Source organism: Tetrapisispora phaffii, chromosome 16 (genome assembly GCF_000236905.1).
Source record: "Tetrapisispora phaffii CBS 4417 chromosome 16, complete genome".
NCBI lineage: Eukaryota > Fungi > Ascomycota > Saccharomycetes > Saccharomycetales > Saccharomycetaceae > Tetrapisispora > Tetrapisispora phaffii.
The window spans coordinates 80,788-98,906 of NC_016535.1; the positions used below are offsets into that span (position 1 = coordinate 80,788).

At 34.2% G+C, this 18,119-nt stretch overlaps 9 protein-coding genes and 1 non-coding gene across 10 annotated transcripts; 6 read left to right on the forward strand and 4 right to left on the reverse strand.

Annotated features, from left to right (window-relative positions):
- Window positions 1–164: 164 nt before the first annotated feature.
- Window positions 165–2,642, forward strand: CHL1 (DNA helicase; the record flags this gene model as incomplete). The annotated part of the gene is made up of 1 exon (XM_003688583.1): window positions 165–2,642. One exon carries the CDS (start codon window positions 165–167, stop codon window positions 2,640–2,642), a length of 2,478 nt encoding a protein of 825 aa, XP_003688631.1.
- A 119-nt stretch (window positions 2,643–2,761) lies between these two features.
- TFC8 (transcription factor TFIIIC subunit TFC8) lies at window positions 2,762–4,519 on the reverse strand (the record flags this gene model as incomplete). The annotated part of the gene is made up of 1 exon (XM_003688584.1): window positions 2,762–4,519. The coding sequence occupies one exon, from the start codon at window positions 4,517–4,519 to the stop codon at window positions 2,762–2,764; it is 1,758 nt and encodes a 585-aa protein (XP_003688632.1).
- Window positions 4,520–4,982: 463 nt separating this feature from the next.
- On the forward strand, window positions 4,983–8,534 carry NCR1 (sphingolipid transporter; the record flags this gene model as incomplete). Its single annotated transcript, XM_003688585.1, has 1 exon — window positions 4,983–8,534. The coding sequence occupies one exon, from the start codon at window positions 4,983–4,985 to the stop codon at window positions 8,532–8,534; it is 3,552 nt and encodes a 1,183-aa protein (XP_003688633.1).
- A 405-nt stretch (window positions 8,535–8,939) lies between these two features.
- On the forward strand, window positions 8,940–10,775 carry AEP3 (Aep3p; the record flags this gene model as incomplete). The annotated part of the gene is made up of 1 exon (XM_003688586.1): window positions 8,940–10,775. One exon carries the CDS (start codon window positions 8,940–8,942, stop codon window positions 10,773–10,775), a length of 1,836 nt encoding a protein of 611 aa, XP_003688634.1.
- Window positions 10,776–10,860: 85 nt separating this feature from the next.
- LSP1 (lipid-binding protein LSP1) lies at window positions 10,861–11,820 on the reverse strand (the record flags this gene model as incomplete). Its single annotated transcript, XM_003688587.1, has 1 exon — window positions 10,861–11,820. One exon carries the CDS (start codon window positions 11,818–11,820, stop codon window positions 10,861–10,863), a length of 960 nt encoding a protein of 319 aa, XP_003688635.1.
- Window positions 11,821–12,288: 468 nt separating this feature from the next.
- Window positions 12,289–12,510, forward strand: SNA2 (Sna2p; the record flags this gene model as incomplete). Its single annotated transcript, XM_003688588.1, has 1 exon — window positions 12,289–12,510. One exon carries the CDS (start codon window positions 12,289–12,291, stop codon window positions 12,508–12,510), a length of 222 nt encoding a protein of 73 aa, XP_003688636.1.
- A 457-nt stretch (window positions 12,511–12,967) lies between these two features.
- Window positions 12,968–13,057, forward strand: TPHA0Ptrna9F. The gene is given in 2 exon segments: window positions 12,968–13,005; window positions 13,021–13,057. It is a non-coding gene; the product is annotated as a tRNA-Phe (tRNA).
- Window positions 13,058–13,175: 118 nt separating this feature from the next.
- On the reverse strand, window positions 13,176–14,789 carry TPHA0P00450 (putative Xaa-Pro dipeptidase; the record flags this gene model as incomplete). The annotated part of the gene is made up of 1 exon (XM_003688589.1): window positions 13,176–14,789. The coding sequence occupies one exon, from the start codon at window positions 14,787–14,789 to the stop codon at window positions 13,176–13,178; it is 1,614 nt and encodes a 537-aa protein (XP_003688637.1).
- A 417-nt stretch (window positions 14,790–15,206) lies between these two features.
- Window positions 15,207–16,655, forward strand: SAD1 (mRNA splicing protein SAD1; the record flags this gene model as incomplete). Its single annotated transcript, XM_003688590.1, has 1 exon — window positions 15,207–16,655. One exon carries the CDS (start codon window positions 15,207–15,209, stop codon window positions 16,653–16,655), a length of 1,449 nt encoding a protein of 482 aa, XP_003688638.1.
- Window positions 16,656–16,791: 136 nt separating this feature from the next.
- Window positions 16,792–17,712, reverse strand: RPN11 (proteasome regulatory particle lid subunit RPN11; the record flags this gene model as incomplete). The annotated part of the gene is made up of 1 exon (XM_003688591.1): window positions 16,792–17,712. The coding sequence occupies one exon, from the start codon at window positions 17,710–17,712 to the stop codon at window positions 16,792–16,794; it is 921 nt and encodes a 306-aa protein (XP_003688639.1).
- Window positions 17,713–18,119: the final 407 nt, after the last annotated feature.

An 18,119-nucleotide genomic window follows, 5' to 3' on the forward strand; every position in this document is an offset into this window, starting at 1 on the left:
ATCAATGGTTTCCTTTCTTTAAGCTCATCGCATCTCATCAGAAAAATTTTGATTTAAAAATGTGGAAACATTTACTGAAAGTACAATTACTCTGGATATTGCAGTTAGATCTTGTCCCTTCAACCTCTCGATAGCCTGGTTGACCTTTGTGAGTGCACGTAGATATGAGTTCTGGTGCCAATTTTGGGCATCCTTATCAGCCGTATGATATTCAAATCCAATTGATGCAATGCATCTATGATACGCTCACCCAAAATAAAAAATTGGCAATTCTAGAGAGTCCCACAGGTACAGGTAAGACCTTATCATTGATCTGTTCTATTGTGTCGTGGTTGAGGGACAATAAGACAACATTGATTGCTGACAATGAGAGTTCGAACCGAATTAAAGCAGATTCTGACTTTTCGGATAGTGATAGTGAAGATGAATTAGATTGGGTTAAAGAAAATTACCAGAAGTCTATAGTAAAGGATAGATTACTAGATTTGAATGATTATGAATTATATTTGGATAGTGTAGAGAATAGGAGCTCAGCAGTTGAGATTAAATCAAAACATGATAAGAGAGTGAAGGCTACTGAACCGAAAAAGAAAAGAAAGATCGAGCATGTCGATGTTGAAATGGCTGAAGCTGATTTCTTACCAGCTGATTATAATTCAGATAGTGAGGATAGCAATTCAACTGTCTCTAAGGCATCTGCTTTGTCGAGTGAAATTCATCTTTTGTTGCAAAAGTTGGACAATAATAATGAGAATAAGAAAGAAACTAATTCATCGGATTTATTAAAAGAATGTAATCCTGTAAAAATTTATTTCGCCTCAAGAACACACTCTCAATTGAACCAATTTGCCTCTCAATTGAAACTACCGGATTTTAAACCTTCGTTTGATCCAGAGATTGTGCCAAAGGAAAGAATAAAATATACACCAATGGGTTCAAGATTACAACTATGTGTAAACCCAGATATAAGGAAAAAATGGAAGACTTTAGAATCTATCAATAATGCATGTAAAGAACTAGTGGGATCTGAAAAAGGATGTCCATATCACAAGAGAAAGATATCAAAAATTGATTTTAGGGACCAAATGTTTACAAAAGTTCACGATATTGAAGATATAGTCGATATTGGTGAGACATTAAATATGTGTCCATATTATGGTACAAGAGAATATCTGATGGATTCAGAAATAATAACCTTACCGTACCAATATCTTTTATCTGAATCAACAAGAATTAGCATGGGTATAGATTTAAAAAATTCAATTGTAGTAATAGATGAAGCACATAATCTTATAGATACAGTGAATAGTATACATTCTGCTCAAATATCATTGCAAGAATTAATAATGTCACAAAAAGGTTTAACATTATATTTAAAAAAGTTTCAAAAGAGACTGAATGGTGGGAATAGAGTTAATATTCTAAAACTAATCAAGCTATTTTCCATTCTAAATGAGTTTATCAAAAAAACTTATAAGAAAGCTGGTCAAAAGATAAATGTTAATGATATATTTTCTGGCTCAAATGCAGATACTATCAATATTCACAAATTAAACAAATTCATTCAAGTATCCAAAATTGCATATAAGATTGATACATACATTGATTCAATTTCACCTGAGAAAGATGAGAAAGTCGAACCTTCTTCAACTCCATTGTTATATAAAGTTGCTACATTTCTTAACTGCTTGACAAACCAGAGTAATGAGGGCCAATTTTTTTTTGAAAAGGATAATACTATTAGGTATATGTTATTAGAACCAAGTGAAAGTTTTAAGTCAATAATAAATGATGCCAGATGTGTGATTCTAGCTGGTGGTACCATGGAACCGGTCAGTGATTTTTTTGATGTTCTGTTTCCATCCGTTGATAAAATTGATACTGTGACATTCTCTTGTAATCATGTTATTCCTGATGAAAATTTATCAACATATATTATAGATGAACCACAATTTGAATTCACCTTTGAAAAAAGACAAGACAAGAATTTAGTCAATGGAGCACTTTTTAATTTCCTTAATGATCTTTCAAACTCAGTTCCCCCTTCAGGAGGTATTGTCACTTTCTTTCCAAGTTACCAATATTTACAATATATCATTGATACTTGGAAAGAGTCAGGTATGTTCGATAAATTGAATAACAGTAGAAAAATTCTCTTTGAGTCTAAAGCAGGGAAAGATCCGTTCCCTGAATATATGAATAATATTTCAGAAGGTATATCTTCGAACCTGTTTGCAGTTGTAGGTGGTAAATTATCGGAAGGTATTAATTTCCAAGACAACCTATGTAGAGCTATTGTTATGGTTGGTTTGCCATATCCAAATATATTTAGCGGTGAACTACAGATCAAAAGAAGTCATTTAGAAGACAAAATAATTAAAAATGGTGGTTCAAAATCTGACGCAATGAAAAAAACTAGAACATATTATGATGTATTATGTATGAAGTCAGTCAATCAAAGTATTGGCAGAGCAATAAGACATATTAATGACTATGCTAATATATATTTACTAGATAAGCGTTATAAGTTACCAAATATTGAAGATAAATTATCGTTATGGGTTAGGAATAGAATACAGCAAGAGTCTAAGGTTTCAGGTATACTAACCAAAACTAAGAACTACTTTGAAAATAGAGCATGATTTTAATATAAAAAGTTTTTTGTTATTGTTACATCATGCTTATTGCTAGAGCTTCCTTAAAATAGTATTCAATGCTAATAAGGATAGTTTTATATGTACATAGGTATTTATTAATAGTATTATTTCATTGTAGCACCAGTATAAACACTTTGGTCGTGGAAAACTTCAAGTAATGTTCTTGTTAACCAACCATATTCATTTAAGTCATCCTTCTTTATGTCTATCATCCTTTCATTACTCACAGGGCACACTTTAACATTTACAGTTAATAAAGGCAATAAAGTTATAAGACATCTCTTCCAAGTATGTCCTTCTATAGAAGTAATTATGTTAGAATCTTGTGTGTTATCGAAAACAAAGTTTTCACTAATAAACTCACTTTTAAAGTGAAGAGTCTCTTTATTTAGCTTTATGGTTTGATTCGTTGATGCTGCTAACGATAGAGCACATGCTTTATCTAATGGGTTTTGAATTTCATCAATATGGTCATTCACATAATTGATAATACACTCTCTAAAAAATTCACAAGAAGGGACTGGATTAATGAAATTTTGAAACATTGTCTTATTCATTTCCTTTAATGATAGAATATTTTTAATGTATTCTTTAAAGTCTATATTGGTGTTATTCTTTGCTTCCTCTGTATTATTACAATCCTTTAATATAGGAAGTTTTTTATCATATATGTTATATGTTTGGAATAATGAGAGACCTGCTGATCTGTCAGAAATTGTCCATGAATCATATAATGGGAGTAACATTAAACGGTATTGACTTTCTGATGTGATTGAATATTTTGGAGCCACCCTTTCAAAGTTATATAAAACTGCAATTGAATTTTCGTCTTGTGATATACAGCTACCAAAAATACGAATATTTGTCATACATTTTCCAAACTCTTCTTGTGATAAAGTTTTCCATTTTTTATATTTCTTTTCGATTGGTGGCGTTACTATATTATCTTGCATTAAAACTAGATTAGAAAAATCATTTAATTGAACAGTCAGGTTACCTGATAAAGATAATAACAAAATTTCAGATTTCCTGGGTGTCAATGGCACTATGCTGTACCCTTCAGATTGCGGAAGTGTAACTTCCGACTGGATATTATTATTCAAATTAATACAGTAGAATTTATTGTATGTTGTTATAAATGCATAATTTTCTGAAATTTTTAAATCAACTACTTTAAATCTTCCAGCATTTAATACTTGATTAGTTTTTACATTGTTGAACCCTTTAGCAAAGGATATGTGATAAATGGCATTATTATCGGTAGTCACTATAATTTGATTATCTCTAGAATATAATTTTGTTATCCATAGTCGATTAGCTCCTAATTTTATTGTGGTTTTATAGTGAAACATCACTTCATCGCTGTTAGGTTTTTGTCTTTCGAAAACAACAACCTCTGACTCCTCATTACCCACAAATAAATATTGTCCATTATTACACCAATTCATGCAGTGGTATGTTCTATGTGAAAGAGGTTTATCAGGTTCGTCTAAGTTTATTACCTTCTTGTTGTGTTTGTAAACTATTACATTGCAATTATTAGTTAGAACGGAAAACAAGTTGTCTGAAATAGAATCTGGTGAAGGTATCCAGCCCCTTACGAAAGACTCAGGTTGTCCGTCCAAAAGCGAATTATGTTGTGAGGTTTCGTATTCGAACTTATTTTCAATTACTAATGGGTATTCTCGAACATGGAAGAGATTCTTACATTGACCAGCGACTTCAGTGTTGTAAATTGGTTCAATCAATGTAAGTTCAGGAACAGTAGTCAAAAACATTGACCCATCCTTCCCCCAATGTAGATTATGGCACCAATCCTGAAAGTCCTTTCTACTTATAATCAAATCCTTCAAATATTTCATATTGAAATTCAATTTGTATAATATACAACTTTATGTTTAATCTTTCCAGTAACTTGATTTAACCAATCTTCAAAGTTTTCCCCAAAATTTTTCTTGTAAAAACACACTTATTTTAATTAAATTCCCAATACTTTGCTTGTAACCAAACCTATAGGGCTCTAATTGACCTTTAGTATCAATCTTGACTCTATATAATTTACTTTTATCTATTAGTATAAAGAAATAAGTAAATATTCTTCATTACCCATTTCTTAAATTTTCGATATTCAACTTTCAAAATATCAAAATCATTTTGAAGGTCGTTTTGATCTTTAATCAAGGGGATATATTGGATACTCGATATAAATATAAAGATATTTATTATATTTGGAAATTTAATTTATACTAAACAAGATATATATCACTGTGTAGAGCTAATTTTAAATTAGTTATTAACATTTTGTTAGGTTACTTCTAGTGAAAGATGAGAGGATTTGCTGCTTTCATAGTGGCACTATTTTTACTTACTATACGAGTGAATGCTGCCCAATGTGCTATATATGGGAATTGTGGTAAGAAGTCGTTATTTGGTTCTGAGTTACCGTGTCCAGTGGATAGTAGGTTTCAACCTCCTAAACCTGATGAGAATGTTATTGATTTATTAGTCAACGTTTGTGGTGAAGAATGGAGAGATATCGAGGATTTGTGCTGCAGTGAAGATCAACTGAAGAACTTAAAATCTAATTTGAAAAAAGCTCAAAGTATTATATCATCATGTCCAGCTTGTGTAAAGAACTTTAATAATTTATTTTGTCATTTCACATGTTCTCCTAATCAAAGGGAATTCGTTAATGTTACAAAGACGCAAATAACAAAAACTGGTAAAGAAGCCGTTGCAGAATTAGATGTATTCATGAACTCGACTTGGGCATCACTGTTCTATAATTCTTGTAAAGATGTGAAATTCTCTGCTACTAATGGCTACGCAATGGATTTGATTGGTGGTGGAGCTAAAAACTATTCAAGCTTTTTGAAATTTCTAGGTGACGAAAAACCATTATTAGGTGGTTCACCTTTCCAGATTAACTACGTTTATGAACTTCAAGATGACAATGATGAAGAAACTTGTGATTTTAAAAAATTTAATAATACCATATATTCATGTTCTAATGGGGAATATAAATGTGCATGTACAGATTGTGAAGCATCTTGTCCAAAATTGGAACCACTTCAAGACCTAATATGTCGTAAAGGTGGGATGCCTTGCTTCTCTTTCGATGTATTGGTTTTATATGGTATAATATTCATTGCTGTTGGATTATTCCATATATATATATTTAGGAAAAGAAAATTGCAAAGTGTTAATCTTGATAGGATTACTACTGATGAGATAATGGATGGTGCAGACGAAATAAATCCAGAATACGAAGCACCAACTGACTTCAACTCGAATAAAATTAATGATTCTATTTCAAAAGTATTGGGAAATCTAGCTGAGTTCTCCACTAAAAATCCGTATTTGGTTCTCGGTATTTCAAATCTAGTCATATTATTTTGTTTAGCTTTGTTGATTAAATTTTATGAACTAGAAACGAATCCTGTTAATTTATGGGTGAGTAAAGACTCTTCAAAATTTAAACAGAAACAGTATTTTGATGAAAATTTTGGGCCTTTCTATAATACTGAACAAATATTTGTCGTTAATGAAACAGGTCCCGTTCTAACTTATGAGACTATGAAATGGTGGTTTGACGTTGAAAATTATATCACAAAAGAACTATTATCAGATCAAAAAATAGGTTATGAAGATCTATGTTTTAGACCTGTCGAAAATTCTTCTTGCGTAATCGAGTCATTTACACAATATTTTGATGGTAAATTGCCAAGTGAAGATTCATGGAAATCTCAACTAAAAGGCTGCACTGATTCCCCTGTAAATTGTCTTCCAAAATTTCAACAACCTTTAAAAAAAAATATGTTCTTTAATAATGATAACATTTTTGAATCAAATGCTTTTTTTATTACTTTCCTCTTAGATAACCACACTGATGCGGCAACATTATGGGAAACTACATTAGAAGATTACTTGCTAAATTTAGAAGTCCCCAAAGGCTTAAGATTTAGTTTTAGTACAGAAGTTTCCCTTGAGAAGGAATTAAACAAGAATAATGATTACATTATTGTCATTATATCATATTTATTGATGTTCCTTTACGCAACTTTGGCATTGGGAAGAAATCATTCTAGTACTAGAATGACACTGGGTTGTACTGGTATCGCGATTGTGATGGCATCTGTCTTTTGTGCTGCAGGTGTGTTGAGTGCATTTGGTGTAAAATTGACATTAATAATTGCAGAAGTTATTCCATTTTTGATTTTAGCTATTGGTATCGATAATATATTTTTAATTACGAATGAGTATGACAGAATATGTATTACCAACCCTAGCTTAGATATCAAGCAAAGGATCGTTTTTGCTGTTGGAAGAATTTCTCCTTCTATCCTCCTTTCATATATCTGTCAAGTTAGTTGTTTCTTAATCGCAAGTTTTGTTACAATGCCAGCTGTTCGCAATTTTGCATTGTACTCTGCCCTTGCGATAACATTCAACGCTATTTTACAATTGACTTCCTATGTTGCAGTATTGTCAATATATGAAAATCGTTACAGTAATGTCCTATTTGAATATACATCAGAAAATTCATTTTTAATAAAGGAAACTTATTTTAATATTATTAAGAAGAAAAGAAAGATATTAGGAATATTTATCTCATGGTGTTCGATCTCCTTAGCAGTTATTCCGACGATTCAATTAGGATTGGATCAGACCATGGCCGTCCCTGAACAATCTTTTTTAGCATCATATTTCAGGGATGTGTATCAGTACTTACAAATGGGCCCTCCAGTATATTTTGTTGTCAATGATTTGGATATCACTAAAAGAGAAAATCAACGAAAAATATGTGGTAAGTTTACTACTTGTGATTCAAATTCGATGGCAAATATATTAGAACAAGAACGTACAAGATCTACAATTACTGAACCCTTAGCTAACTGGTATGACGATTTTATGTCCTTTTTAAACCCTGAACTGGAACAATGTTGTATGGTCAAGCTTGATTCGGACTTGGAAATGTGTCCACCAGATTATCCTACCTTCAAGTGCAAATCGTGTTATAATCCTGGTGAATGGAGTTATAATATGCATGGATTCCCTGAAGATCAAGAGTTTATGGAATTTTTCAAAATATGGATGGCAACGGGAAGTGACCCATGTCCACTTGGTGGTAAAGCACCATATTCGCATTCAATACTGTTTAATGATTCAAAAATTATATCATCTACGTTTAGAACATCACACAGGCCATTGCATTCCCAACGCGACTACATTGATGCTTATTTGGATTCAGAAAGAATTGCATCATCATTTGAAGATTTAGATGTCTTTGCTTATTCTCCATTCTACATATTTTTTGTTCAGTATGATGGGATAGTCTCCTTAACGTTGAAGTTACTTGGTACAGCAATTGTTTTAATATTTTTTACGACCTTCATTCTATTACGTTCCTTACGCACTTCACTAGTTTTGTCAGTCACAGTTTTAATGGTTATCATTGACATTGGTTCACTCATGTCTTGGTTAGGAATTACTTTAAATGCAGTTAGTTTAGTGAATCTAATAATATGTGTTGGCTTAGCAGTCGAATTCTGCATCCACATTGCTAGAGCATTCACAGTCGTACCAACGAATATTGCAGAAGATAAAGACAACCGTGTGAACTATGCAATGTCTACAGTTGGTGGTTCGGTGTTTACAGGTATTACAATGACAAAGTTCATTGGCATCTCCATTCTAGCATTTGCAAAATCCAAAATATTCCAAGTCTTCTATTTCCGTATGTGGTTCTCACTAATCATAGTGGCAGGATTACATTCTCTGATATTCTTACCAGTGGTGTTATCAATGGTTGGTGGGGAATGTTATTATGATGATACGAAAGAGATAGAATCTTCTCTCGAAGCTGAATCGACTTAGATAAATGTAAATAATTCCGTAACTAAATATATATTCAAAATAACAATATCAATATCATGAATAGTTTCATCGTCAATAGGCCACTTATATGTAAGTAAACGTTATACCATAGTCTGTTGTGCTAGGCATAAAGAGAACTTGGGATAATTTAAGTAGCAAATAGGACGCCTATATCTATTGGTTATTGCAAGTTGTTACTCTTCCTTCGATGGGTTGACATTTTACAATGATCGCGCTATTAGAAGGGTCCACTGAAATTGGCATCGCAATATAATTTAATAACTGAATATAAAAGTGATAATTAAATTCAAATCATTTTAATTATAGTTGAAGATTATTTTATGGAAATAGAAATGGGCTGGCAGATGACCTTATTGGACTGTAGGTATTGAGAATTGCTAATATATGAATGTTCTTAGCCGTTTGAGCGTAGAGGTGGCTAAAAATGGTGTGAAAGGGAAAGTGCCTGTAGTTCGATATGTGTTGCCTAAAGAGTTTGAATTAGTTAATAAGAAGGAATTTATTGATAAGAGCAATAATACGAATGATGAGAAGTCCAAATCATCAAAAAACTCTTATGGGTATGTGAGAGAACATATGACTCTTGTTGGACGAGGTTCCAATTACCAGAAGAAGCAGGTGCAAGAGTATTTGTCACCTCTGAGGCCATATAAATTGAGGAGGCAAGAGATTAATAAAGACTATGACCAAGAGAAGAGTATAGAGTATACAAAATTTACATTGCATAAGAAGAAAGAAGAGCGGTTGGGATTTGGCTTATCTGAAGATTTTTTAGGTGAATTACTTGCTGCTTTAATTAAAAATTTACCGAAACGGTATGAAGGACAAGATGAAGTGGATAAAGCCGATAATTTAAATGATGATGATATTCCCTCCTGTAAATATGCTTATCCAAAATTTTCTAAGGAAGAAATACCCAAGATCCCAGATTTTGAGAAACATCCAGAAAAATTTCCTGAATATGTTGGACTATTGACCCATTGTGATTTCTATTATAGGAACTCTTCTAAAAGTAATGGAATTATACCGAAAATACTTAGAAACTTATTTCATCCCAGTAATGTGAAGACGCTCCACCTAAGAAGTGTTGACAGTTTTAATGATTTGATTTATTACTTTAGTAACAAGTTTGACTTTGCCAGCTGTCGAGAATTCTTAGCTCAAATGAAAGTTGAAAACATCAAACCAAATACTAAGACGTATAATTTATTAATCATGAATGTGCTAAAAAATTCACATATACGTAAAGGCAAATCTATACGGCCAGAATTGAAGTTTTTGTTTCATGATATGCAGAAAAATCAAGTCACAGTTGATGAAATTACTTGGAACATTTGTTTTAATTTTCTTAACAATGGTTTATCCAAGGATATATATATCGAACAAATGGTCAAGCATGGCGTTGCTATAACGCCCGAGTTTGTTTATACGGTCTTCCGTAATGATAAGACATATTCCAGCAGTGACATTTTGAATTATTTAACAGAGAACAAGATCTCAATGACGTACAAAATTTTTAAACTATGCATTGAGAAGCTTTTGAAGCAACAGAAGAGCAAAGTTGTTTGGGAAATGATACAATTTGCGATGGACAATAACTCCCACGAACCTGGGCAAATGAAGGTTACATATGAAGTAGTCGATAAACTCCTGGCTGAGTTTGCTAGGCGAGGTAGAATTGACCTAACGTTGATGACATTAAACAAATTTCTTTTAGATTATAAGCTGACGCCCAGTGTCAACACATTTGACATGTGTTTTAAATCATTGAGCAACAGTGGATACAGCAAAAATTTTGAAGCAGTCTATAGGTACATCGTCAAACTGAAGAGTGATAGCGGACTACCTCCATATAAGTCTTACTGGGCTGTGAAATGCCAGAGTACCATTAAATTTAATTGCCGTCAACTACATGACAAAGAAGCGGAGATAATCAGAGGCATGGAGTTATTGAATTCACTGCGATTTCCCAAGGATAAATATGTTGATTTTACATGGTACATTCGAGATAGTAATATTCGTAAGACCTTGCGATACCTTGGATGTACATTACACAAGATCCATGACAAACAAATCAACCCTGTAAATAAAGATAAGTCAAATTACCGTCAACGGATCAGATTCATTGCAATTCAAAAATCGATGGTGAATAAAATCGACTATAGCATGGATTACTACAAGACTCTTAAGAGAGAATTACGTGATCGAAGCATTATATAGAGATTTGACATGATGAATCTGATTCAAGTAAATATAGCATTAGATTAGAATACGAAAATTAATTATTAGTACATAGATATAAAGCTCATTCTTCCTCTTCTTCCTCTTCTTCTTCTTCTTCTTCTTCATGGTCTTTAGGGTCATGGACCCATTCACCAGCTTCCTCTTCTTCTTCTTCTTCTTCAAGTTCACCTTCGCCGTAGACATCATGAGAGGTTTGATGGAATGATAAAGTTGGAATGATTGCAGCTACGTCAAGAGTCCAAGCTTCTAGAGAGTTCTCAGCATCGGCAATGATCTGTCTGGAGGCCTCGTAACCATCGTAAGATGGTCTAGTCTCACCTGGGGTCACTGGAGAGTCGTCTAATAGTTCTAGAAGGGCTTTACCGTAACCTGCAATTAAAGCGAACTTCTCTGATAACTCTCTAATAGAATCAAATTGATAGTTGAAAGAAGCCTTTAGCTTCTCTCTTGTGATGTTGGACAATTGTGCTTCAGCGACAAGAGACTCGGCTTCCGCACGTACAAGTTCTTGCTCTAGGACGGGCAGTTTAGCAGAGGTAGGATCCTTATACTTCAAGGCAGCGATTTGGCCTGCTAATTTCTCCTTACGGTCTCTGGAAGGTTGGACCGAAGATTCGATGTCTCTGATTGACTTGATGGTGATACGGTACTGGTCGTACTTGTCAATGAACTGGTCCTGCAGTTCACCTAGTTCGAACAACAGCACACCCAACTTGTCGGTGACGTCTGAGACATCTTCATCGTTGCCGTAACCCCATTCACTCAACTGGGTGGCAGCGTGCTTACGTTCGCTGACGACCAGTTCCATCGAACGCATCAAATTCTTCTCAGTCTTGATGAGTTGCGACAACTTTCTGGACAACTCAGGGCCAAACGAGCCGGCTGTGTTCTTACGAAAGCTCGACGAGATCGAAGCCTTACCGAAGAATTTCGATTTCGTGGACGATGGAGGAGGAGGGGGGTTCTGAAGCTGAGCTGCACTTGGGGCCCTGCTATTTCTCAAAGAGTATGTTCTGTTCATGACTGTCTTTATGGTAGTTCTGGTTCTGCGAAGCAGAACCAGAACGAGAAAACAGAACTGGAACCACAACAGCAACAACAGCACGAAAGAAAGGACCGATATGCACCACTGCCAAGGCCCTGCTCTTTATATACCATGGCCTGAGAATAAAGAACCAGCAAATTGCGGTTGCACTTCAACTGCAACCGCAATTTGCTGGTTTCCAGGTTGCTAGCGTGCGGTGATATCGACCCAGCAGGCCCCTTTTCGCGGGGACTTCTTGCGGTTGTGAGGGGCTAAAGTCCTTGAAGATGCTCGCGGTGGGGGTCTTAATTGGGTTGTTGTTGTATAAATAGAGGGTGAGTGGCGACGTCGGGGGTCAATATTTTGAGTTTTGAGTTTTGAAATTGAAGGTTCTTAAAGGTTATTTTCGATATTTTATTTTCAGTACTTTTTTGGTGGTTTGTGGTGGTGTAAAAGTTGTTTAAGATGCATGCTAGAGATTGGTTTTTAGTGTTTGTTGCAGTATTTCTGCCTCCTGTGGCCGTGTGGTTTAAGAAAGGTTTCTTTTCTAAGGAACTGCTAGTGAACGTGTTGTTGCTATGTCTGGGGTTCTTCCCTGGTCTGGTGCATGCGCTGTGGGTCATTTCAAAGAATCCTTACAGTGAGCCTTTGGCTTCGGACGATGCTGGTTATGGTTCCATTGCATGAGATGCTGTGCGGTGAAGCTACGCATGTTTCGCATTGGTTTCCCCAGGCACAACAATTTTGATGTATATATATATCTGCTAATAAAACTGGCTATTTCCCATTGTATAAACTTAAAATTATATAAAGTCGCTAATCAAATATTTAATTCTGAAAATTCAGGTAGTGTGGTTTATTGCCAACTATGTGTATCTTGAAGGTGGGTGCCGATGGACTCTTTTAGTCGTAGGTATATTGGCGGCAAAGCGAGCTGGAAAGTGGAATATTCGACAGGAACTGGACTGGAAACGAAGCATAACAAAAGCAATTCAACGCATCATTTACCTAAGCATAAAAATTAGACGCTCTAAACCGACTAGAATGATAAACTACTTATACTGGTGTGAGGAGTTAAGCCCAGGTTGCAAATCGGTGATGTGAATATGGTTGTTTTTGAATGTTAATTTTTCTCAATTATAAAGCGGTTTTAGCTCAGTTGGGAGAGCGCCAGACTGAAGAATACTTCGGTCAAGTTATCTGGAGGTCCTGTGTTCGATCCACAGAAATCGCATTATTTTTTGTTTTTGATAACAACTCTTGAAGAGTCGTCGTACATTCGCAACCGTAACTACATATCAATAGAAGGATACCATTTTATTCAAAAATACATATATATATCAAACTAATATCTAGGCTAAAACGTGGAATGAAGAACGGCCCTTGGCAAGACCAGCGGACACGATCTTTTCGATTTCATCAGGGTCACTGGTAACCTTGTTCAAGTTTTCGTAACCTTTGGCCGTAACTAGAATATCGTCTTCTATCCTCACACCACCGACGTGCATGTACTTGGCAACAACGTCCATGTTCACAGTCTCGAGTCTTTCTGAGTGACTCTTTAGGAAGTTTTTAATTAGATGCTCGTTGAAGTAACAACCTGGTTCGTTGGTTACAACCATGTTCTCCTCTAAGCGACGACGGATTCTCAAGTAACAGAAGTATGGGTCTGGGTCCTCGTAGTTGGCGTTACCAGCAACATCGTGCACATCTATACCAAGCATGTGGCCTAGACCGTGAGGGTAGAAAGCAGCAGATACTCTTCTCTTGATCAACTCTTCTTCAGAGAACTCTTTCTTGAAGATACCAAGCTTCAGGAAGTGTTGGATTAATACTCTGTGTGTTAGGAAGTGTAGGTCATCCCATTCAGCACCTGGTTTGATCAATTCCATTGCTTGACTTTGCATGTCAAGAACAGTTTCGTAGATGTCACGGTGTTCCTTTGTGAATTTACCTGATAACGGGAAACATCTAGTGACATCACTAGTGTAACCTCTCCATTCAGCACCACAATCGATTAAAGTTGAAACTTTGCCGTGGACGTCCTCATCATTCTTGATGTAATGTAAGGTACCACATGCTGGACCAGAACAACAAATAGGATCATAACCAAGGGTACGACCACCTTGACGGGTGGCATGGTACTTGAATTCCGCTTGAATATGCAGTTCGTTCAATTCAATTGGTAAAGCAGACATGACGGCTAAATGTGATTTGTCACTGATTTCACAAGCTCTCCTGATAATTTCAATTTCGTACCAGTCCTTGATCACTCTAGTTTCATCCATAGCAAAGAAAAAATCTTTGTCCTTAGGGGTTAATTTCTTAGCTAAAGCATCAATGTGAACATTATCTAAATCAGTAGTGAAAATCAAGTAGTCACTGTATTTGGTATTGTTGATAATTTCCGATTCAAGATCAGAATAATACTTTACAGCATCGGCATCGTATTTCTTTAGGGCCTCTTCTGGGTACAGTGGTTCACCGCTCCACATGATATCTTCGGTATCGACGTTTGGTAAGAATAATGTCAATGAATCGTCATGGAAATCAAAAAATAAAGAACAACCTGGGATGTCGTAAACACCAGATAAGTAGTAGAAATATTGATTTTGTCTGAAATCTTTGAAAGCATCACAGTACTTAACACCTTTCATTTCTTCACCAGCAATAAAAATACCAGTCTTGGAGGCATTTAGACTCTTGACTTTAGATAATAGTAACTTCTTGACTCTAAGACAATGCTCTTTGGCTAGGTACTTTTTACCTCTAAGCTTCTCTGGAACATAGTTTGGGTCAGCGAGGTCTTCAAAGTTCTTGAATTGTTTTTCAACTGGATATGACATCTTTTCTTCTGTGTATGGTAATGAGTTGCTCCTACCAAATTGATATTTATTCTTCTTCTTAAATATCTGATAAGTAACTAAAATTGAAACAATCCAACTGCTTAAGAATACTAATCCCATTTATAGAAGGTTAACTCTGATTGTAAATTAAGAAATCGTAAATTGCTAAAAGTTGAAGTTAAATAAATACTAGGACACTAACAATAGAGAATAGTACCTTCAATTGAATTAATTGTACCTTCCCATTACAGATAAATATAATTAATTTATGTTTTGCAACAACTCAGAAATGACCCATTGGAAATTTTTCACAAGGAACCTTTAAGGCGTCCCACAGGTATGTCAACATTTAAAGGTCAGAATATATACTTAAAAAGTGAGCAAATTACATACTAAAGTTGGATTAGAAGCCTCTTGATGTCCTTTCGAAGCCGATATATTAACTATATAACCTTTACAGTAGGTCTAGGGTTATCTGTCCTAATTTGACGAACATTAGAATTGCCAGGGCCTAATTATTCGTGGAAATAAATTTCGATGAGTTCATTGAAAAGAATGTTGGATTATGAGAGTGAAAGCGGTTCTGAAAGTGAAGATGAACCAGCTTTCAATCATAAGAAGAGATATTTGAATGAAGACTCTCCAATTGAGGATAAATATAGTATATCGCCGCTTCTTCGAAGCATAAACAAAAAGAAATTAGACTTCGATGCAGAAAGAATATGTTCTATAACTGCAACAAATGTAAATGTATATTGTTGTTTAGTATGTGGGAAGTATTTTAAAGGTCGAAATGAAGGTAGTCCAGCATTTTTGCATTCAATTGGAGAAAACCATAATATTTTTATCAATATGACTAATTTAAAGTTATTTAATCTGCCAGCGAATATACCATTGGAAGATGCTGTTACGTTAAATCTTACAGAACAGAAAATTATTGATGATATCAAATACGCTATAAATCCACAGTTCACATTGGAGAGTATCAAAGACTTCCCAATAATATGCAAAGATGTAGATAATGAAGAATACTTAAACGGTTTTGTAGGCATTAGTTACAATGCTAATGCGTCAAATGACAGCATTGCATCAATTGTAATGATGCTGACTCATATGGACGATATAAGGGATTATTTTCTTTTGGATAAAAATCTAACAAATGATACACCTTTTGAAACTAAATTACGGCTTTTAATGAAAAGAATTTGGTCACCAAAGTTGTTTAAATCACATGTTGCCATGAATGAATTACTGTCATTTATCTTGATTGACCCAAGTTTTTCAAATAGGAATATCAACGATCCAAGACTACTTCTCTTATCATTGATTAATTCTAATATTAATATTTCGAAACCATTGAAAGATATTATTGACACAAATATAAGAGGTCAGGTTTTAGTAACAAGTGAGAAATCGGTTGCAAACTCGAAAGAAAGTAAGATCAAAAAGACAATAATGCCTTTTTCGCTACTGTCACTTGATTTACCAGATGTTCCAGTATTTAAGGATGGGATGGATACTAATGCCTTACCACAAATCAAATTAAGTGAAATGTTGATGAAATTCAATGGTATTACAGAACATATACAGAGCAAAGAACTGAAGAAGAAATTTAAATTGGAATCTTTACCAAGATACCTCATATTGCATTTTAATAGATTTGATAGTAAAACAAATACACCCGTAAAGGATAGGAATCAAACGTTAGTAGAGTTTCCAACATTGATGGAATTGAAGAAAACTAAATATAGATTGATTTCTAACCTTGTACATGAGGCATCACAAAGTATTACTTCAAACTCGAGTTCTCATAGTCATTTTTTAACTGTATCAGATAAAGATCATGTAAGCAAATGGAAAATGATTCTGCTGAATAGCAAAGATAATATATGGTATGAAGTTGATAGAACTGATATTCCAAAAAAAGAGAGAGAACTATTATTTTTAAATGAAATTTATATGCAAGTTTGGGAGAAATTGGATTAATAATATTTAAATTGATAACTTGCTTGAAGTAGAAACTAGTAGATATGATACTATATTTGCACATGCATTTTTCTTACTTATAAATATATTTAATATTTAATTAAGATATTTAGATTTTATTTGTTGTTGCAAAAAATTATTTAATTGAGGCAGCATTGACGCTTGACGTTAAAACAGAAACAATGTTTTCTTCTAATAGTTTATCAGAAGCTTCGGTTAAGTGCTTCTTTGGATCTTGTTTACCAACATAACGAGTCTTTAAATCTTCTTCTGTTAATTCTTTTTCTTCTTCTATTCTCTTGGAGTACTCGCGTGCAATATTTACCATCTTCTTTGTAACTTCCAAATTAGAATTTTCTTTTTCTTCATAATCATTCATTTTTAAACCTGTTTGCCATTGTTTCTTATGTAAATTCATTAACATACTTGTCTCAGATGAAGTTTTATGATAATCTATATTTAATGAATAATAATGTCTGTTTAAACCATGTATTAGGGCTTGGATATTAGCTTTATTCAATAGACCTGCATTGGATGTCGTTTGTCTTGGTTCTTGATTATTTAATAAAACACCTGTATCGATCAATCTAAATGCATCAATAACGACGTTACCTTTCACCGATTGTATTGGATCGACAACCACTGCAACAGCTCTGCTATTTAATTGCTCAAATGATTTTTGTGTGTTAACATCAACTGAAGATAACCAACATCCAAAACCTGGATGTGAATGGTACCATCCCACCACCATTTGGTCCCTACCAGTTTGCTTTAACATATCCATCATTTTTGCTTGAAAAACATCATCGACAGCCTCAACAGAAACACCAGTACCAGATTGAGGCATTGCAAACACGTCAACGACATTAACTGTATAATCATCCACAAACTCACCAAGCATTAAACCCATTACTTCCATTGGTACACCAGCTCTACCATGCTTCAACATCTTTAACAATGCAATTGAAGAAATATAAACCGTTTCTTGTGTATCATCACGGTTCGCATCAGGGGCGCCAGCCTTACTGTTCATCATTAATCTCTGTAATCTTTCCATCTCTATTTAATTTGCACTATCTAGGGTTCTTTAATATATTCTGAGTTGATAATAAGGTAGAGATATCACAATCAAAAAAGTTATCAAAATTTCTCAAGTTTTTTTCTTAATAGTTCCCTTTATAATTATCTTTTAACAATTGTTTCTATCAGACCAATAGCACAAATATTAAATCAGCTAGTAGATAGCTTTGAAGTAGTTAGATAAAAAAAAGCTAGTTATTACAATATTGAATCTTATAAAGAATCCAATATTATATTATATTACACTATATATATATGATATTTCTTTTGCCACCTTAAACAAATAAATTTAATCTCTAAGCTTCAATACTTAGGGCGGGTAACTGTCTGCAGATAATGAGTTTAAGAACATTCAATCACCAAACAAGGTTCCAATTGACCATT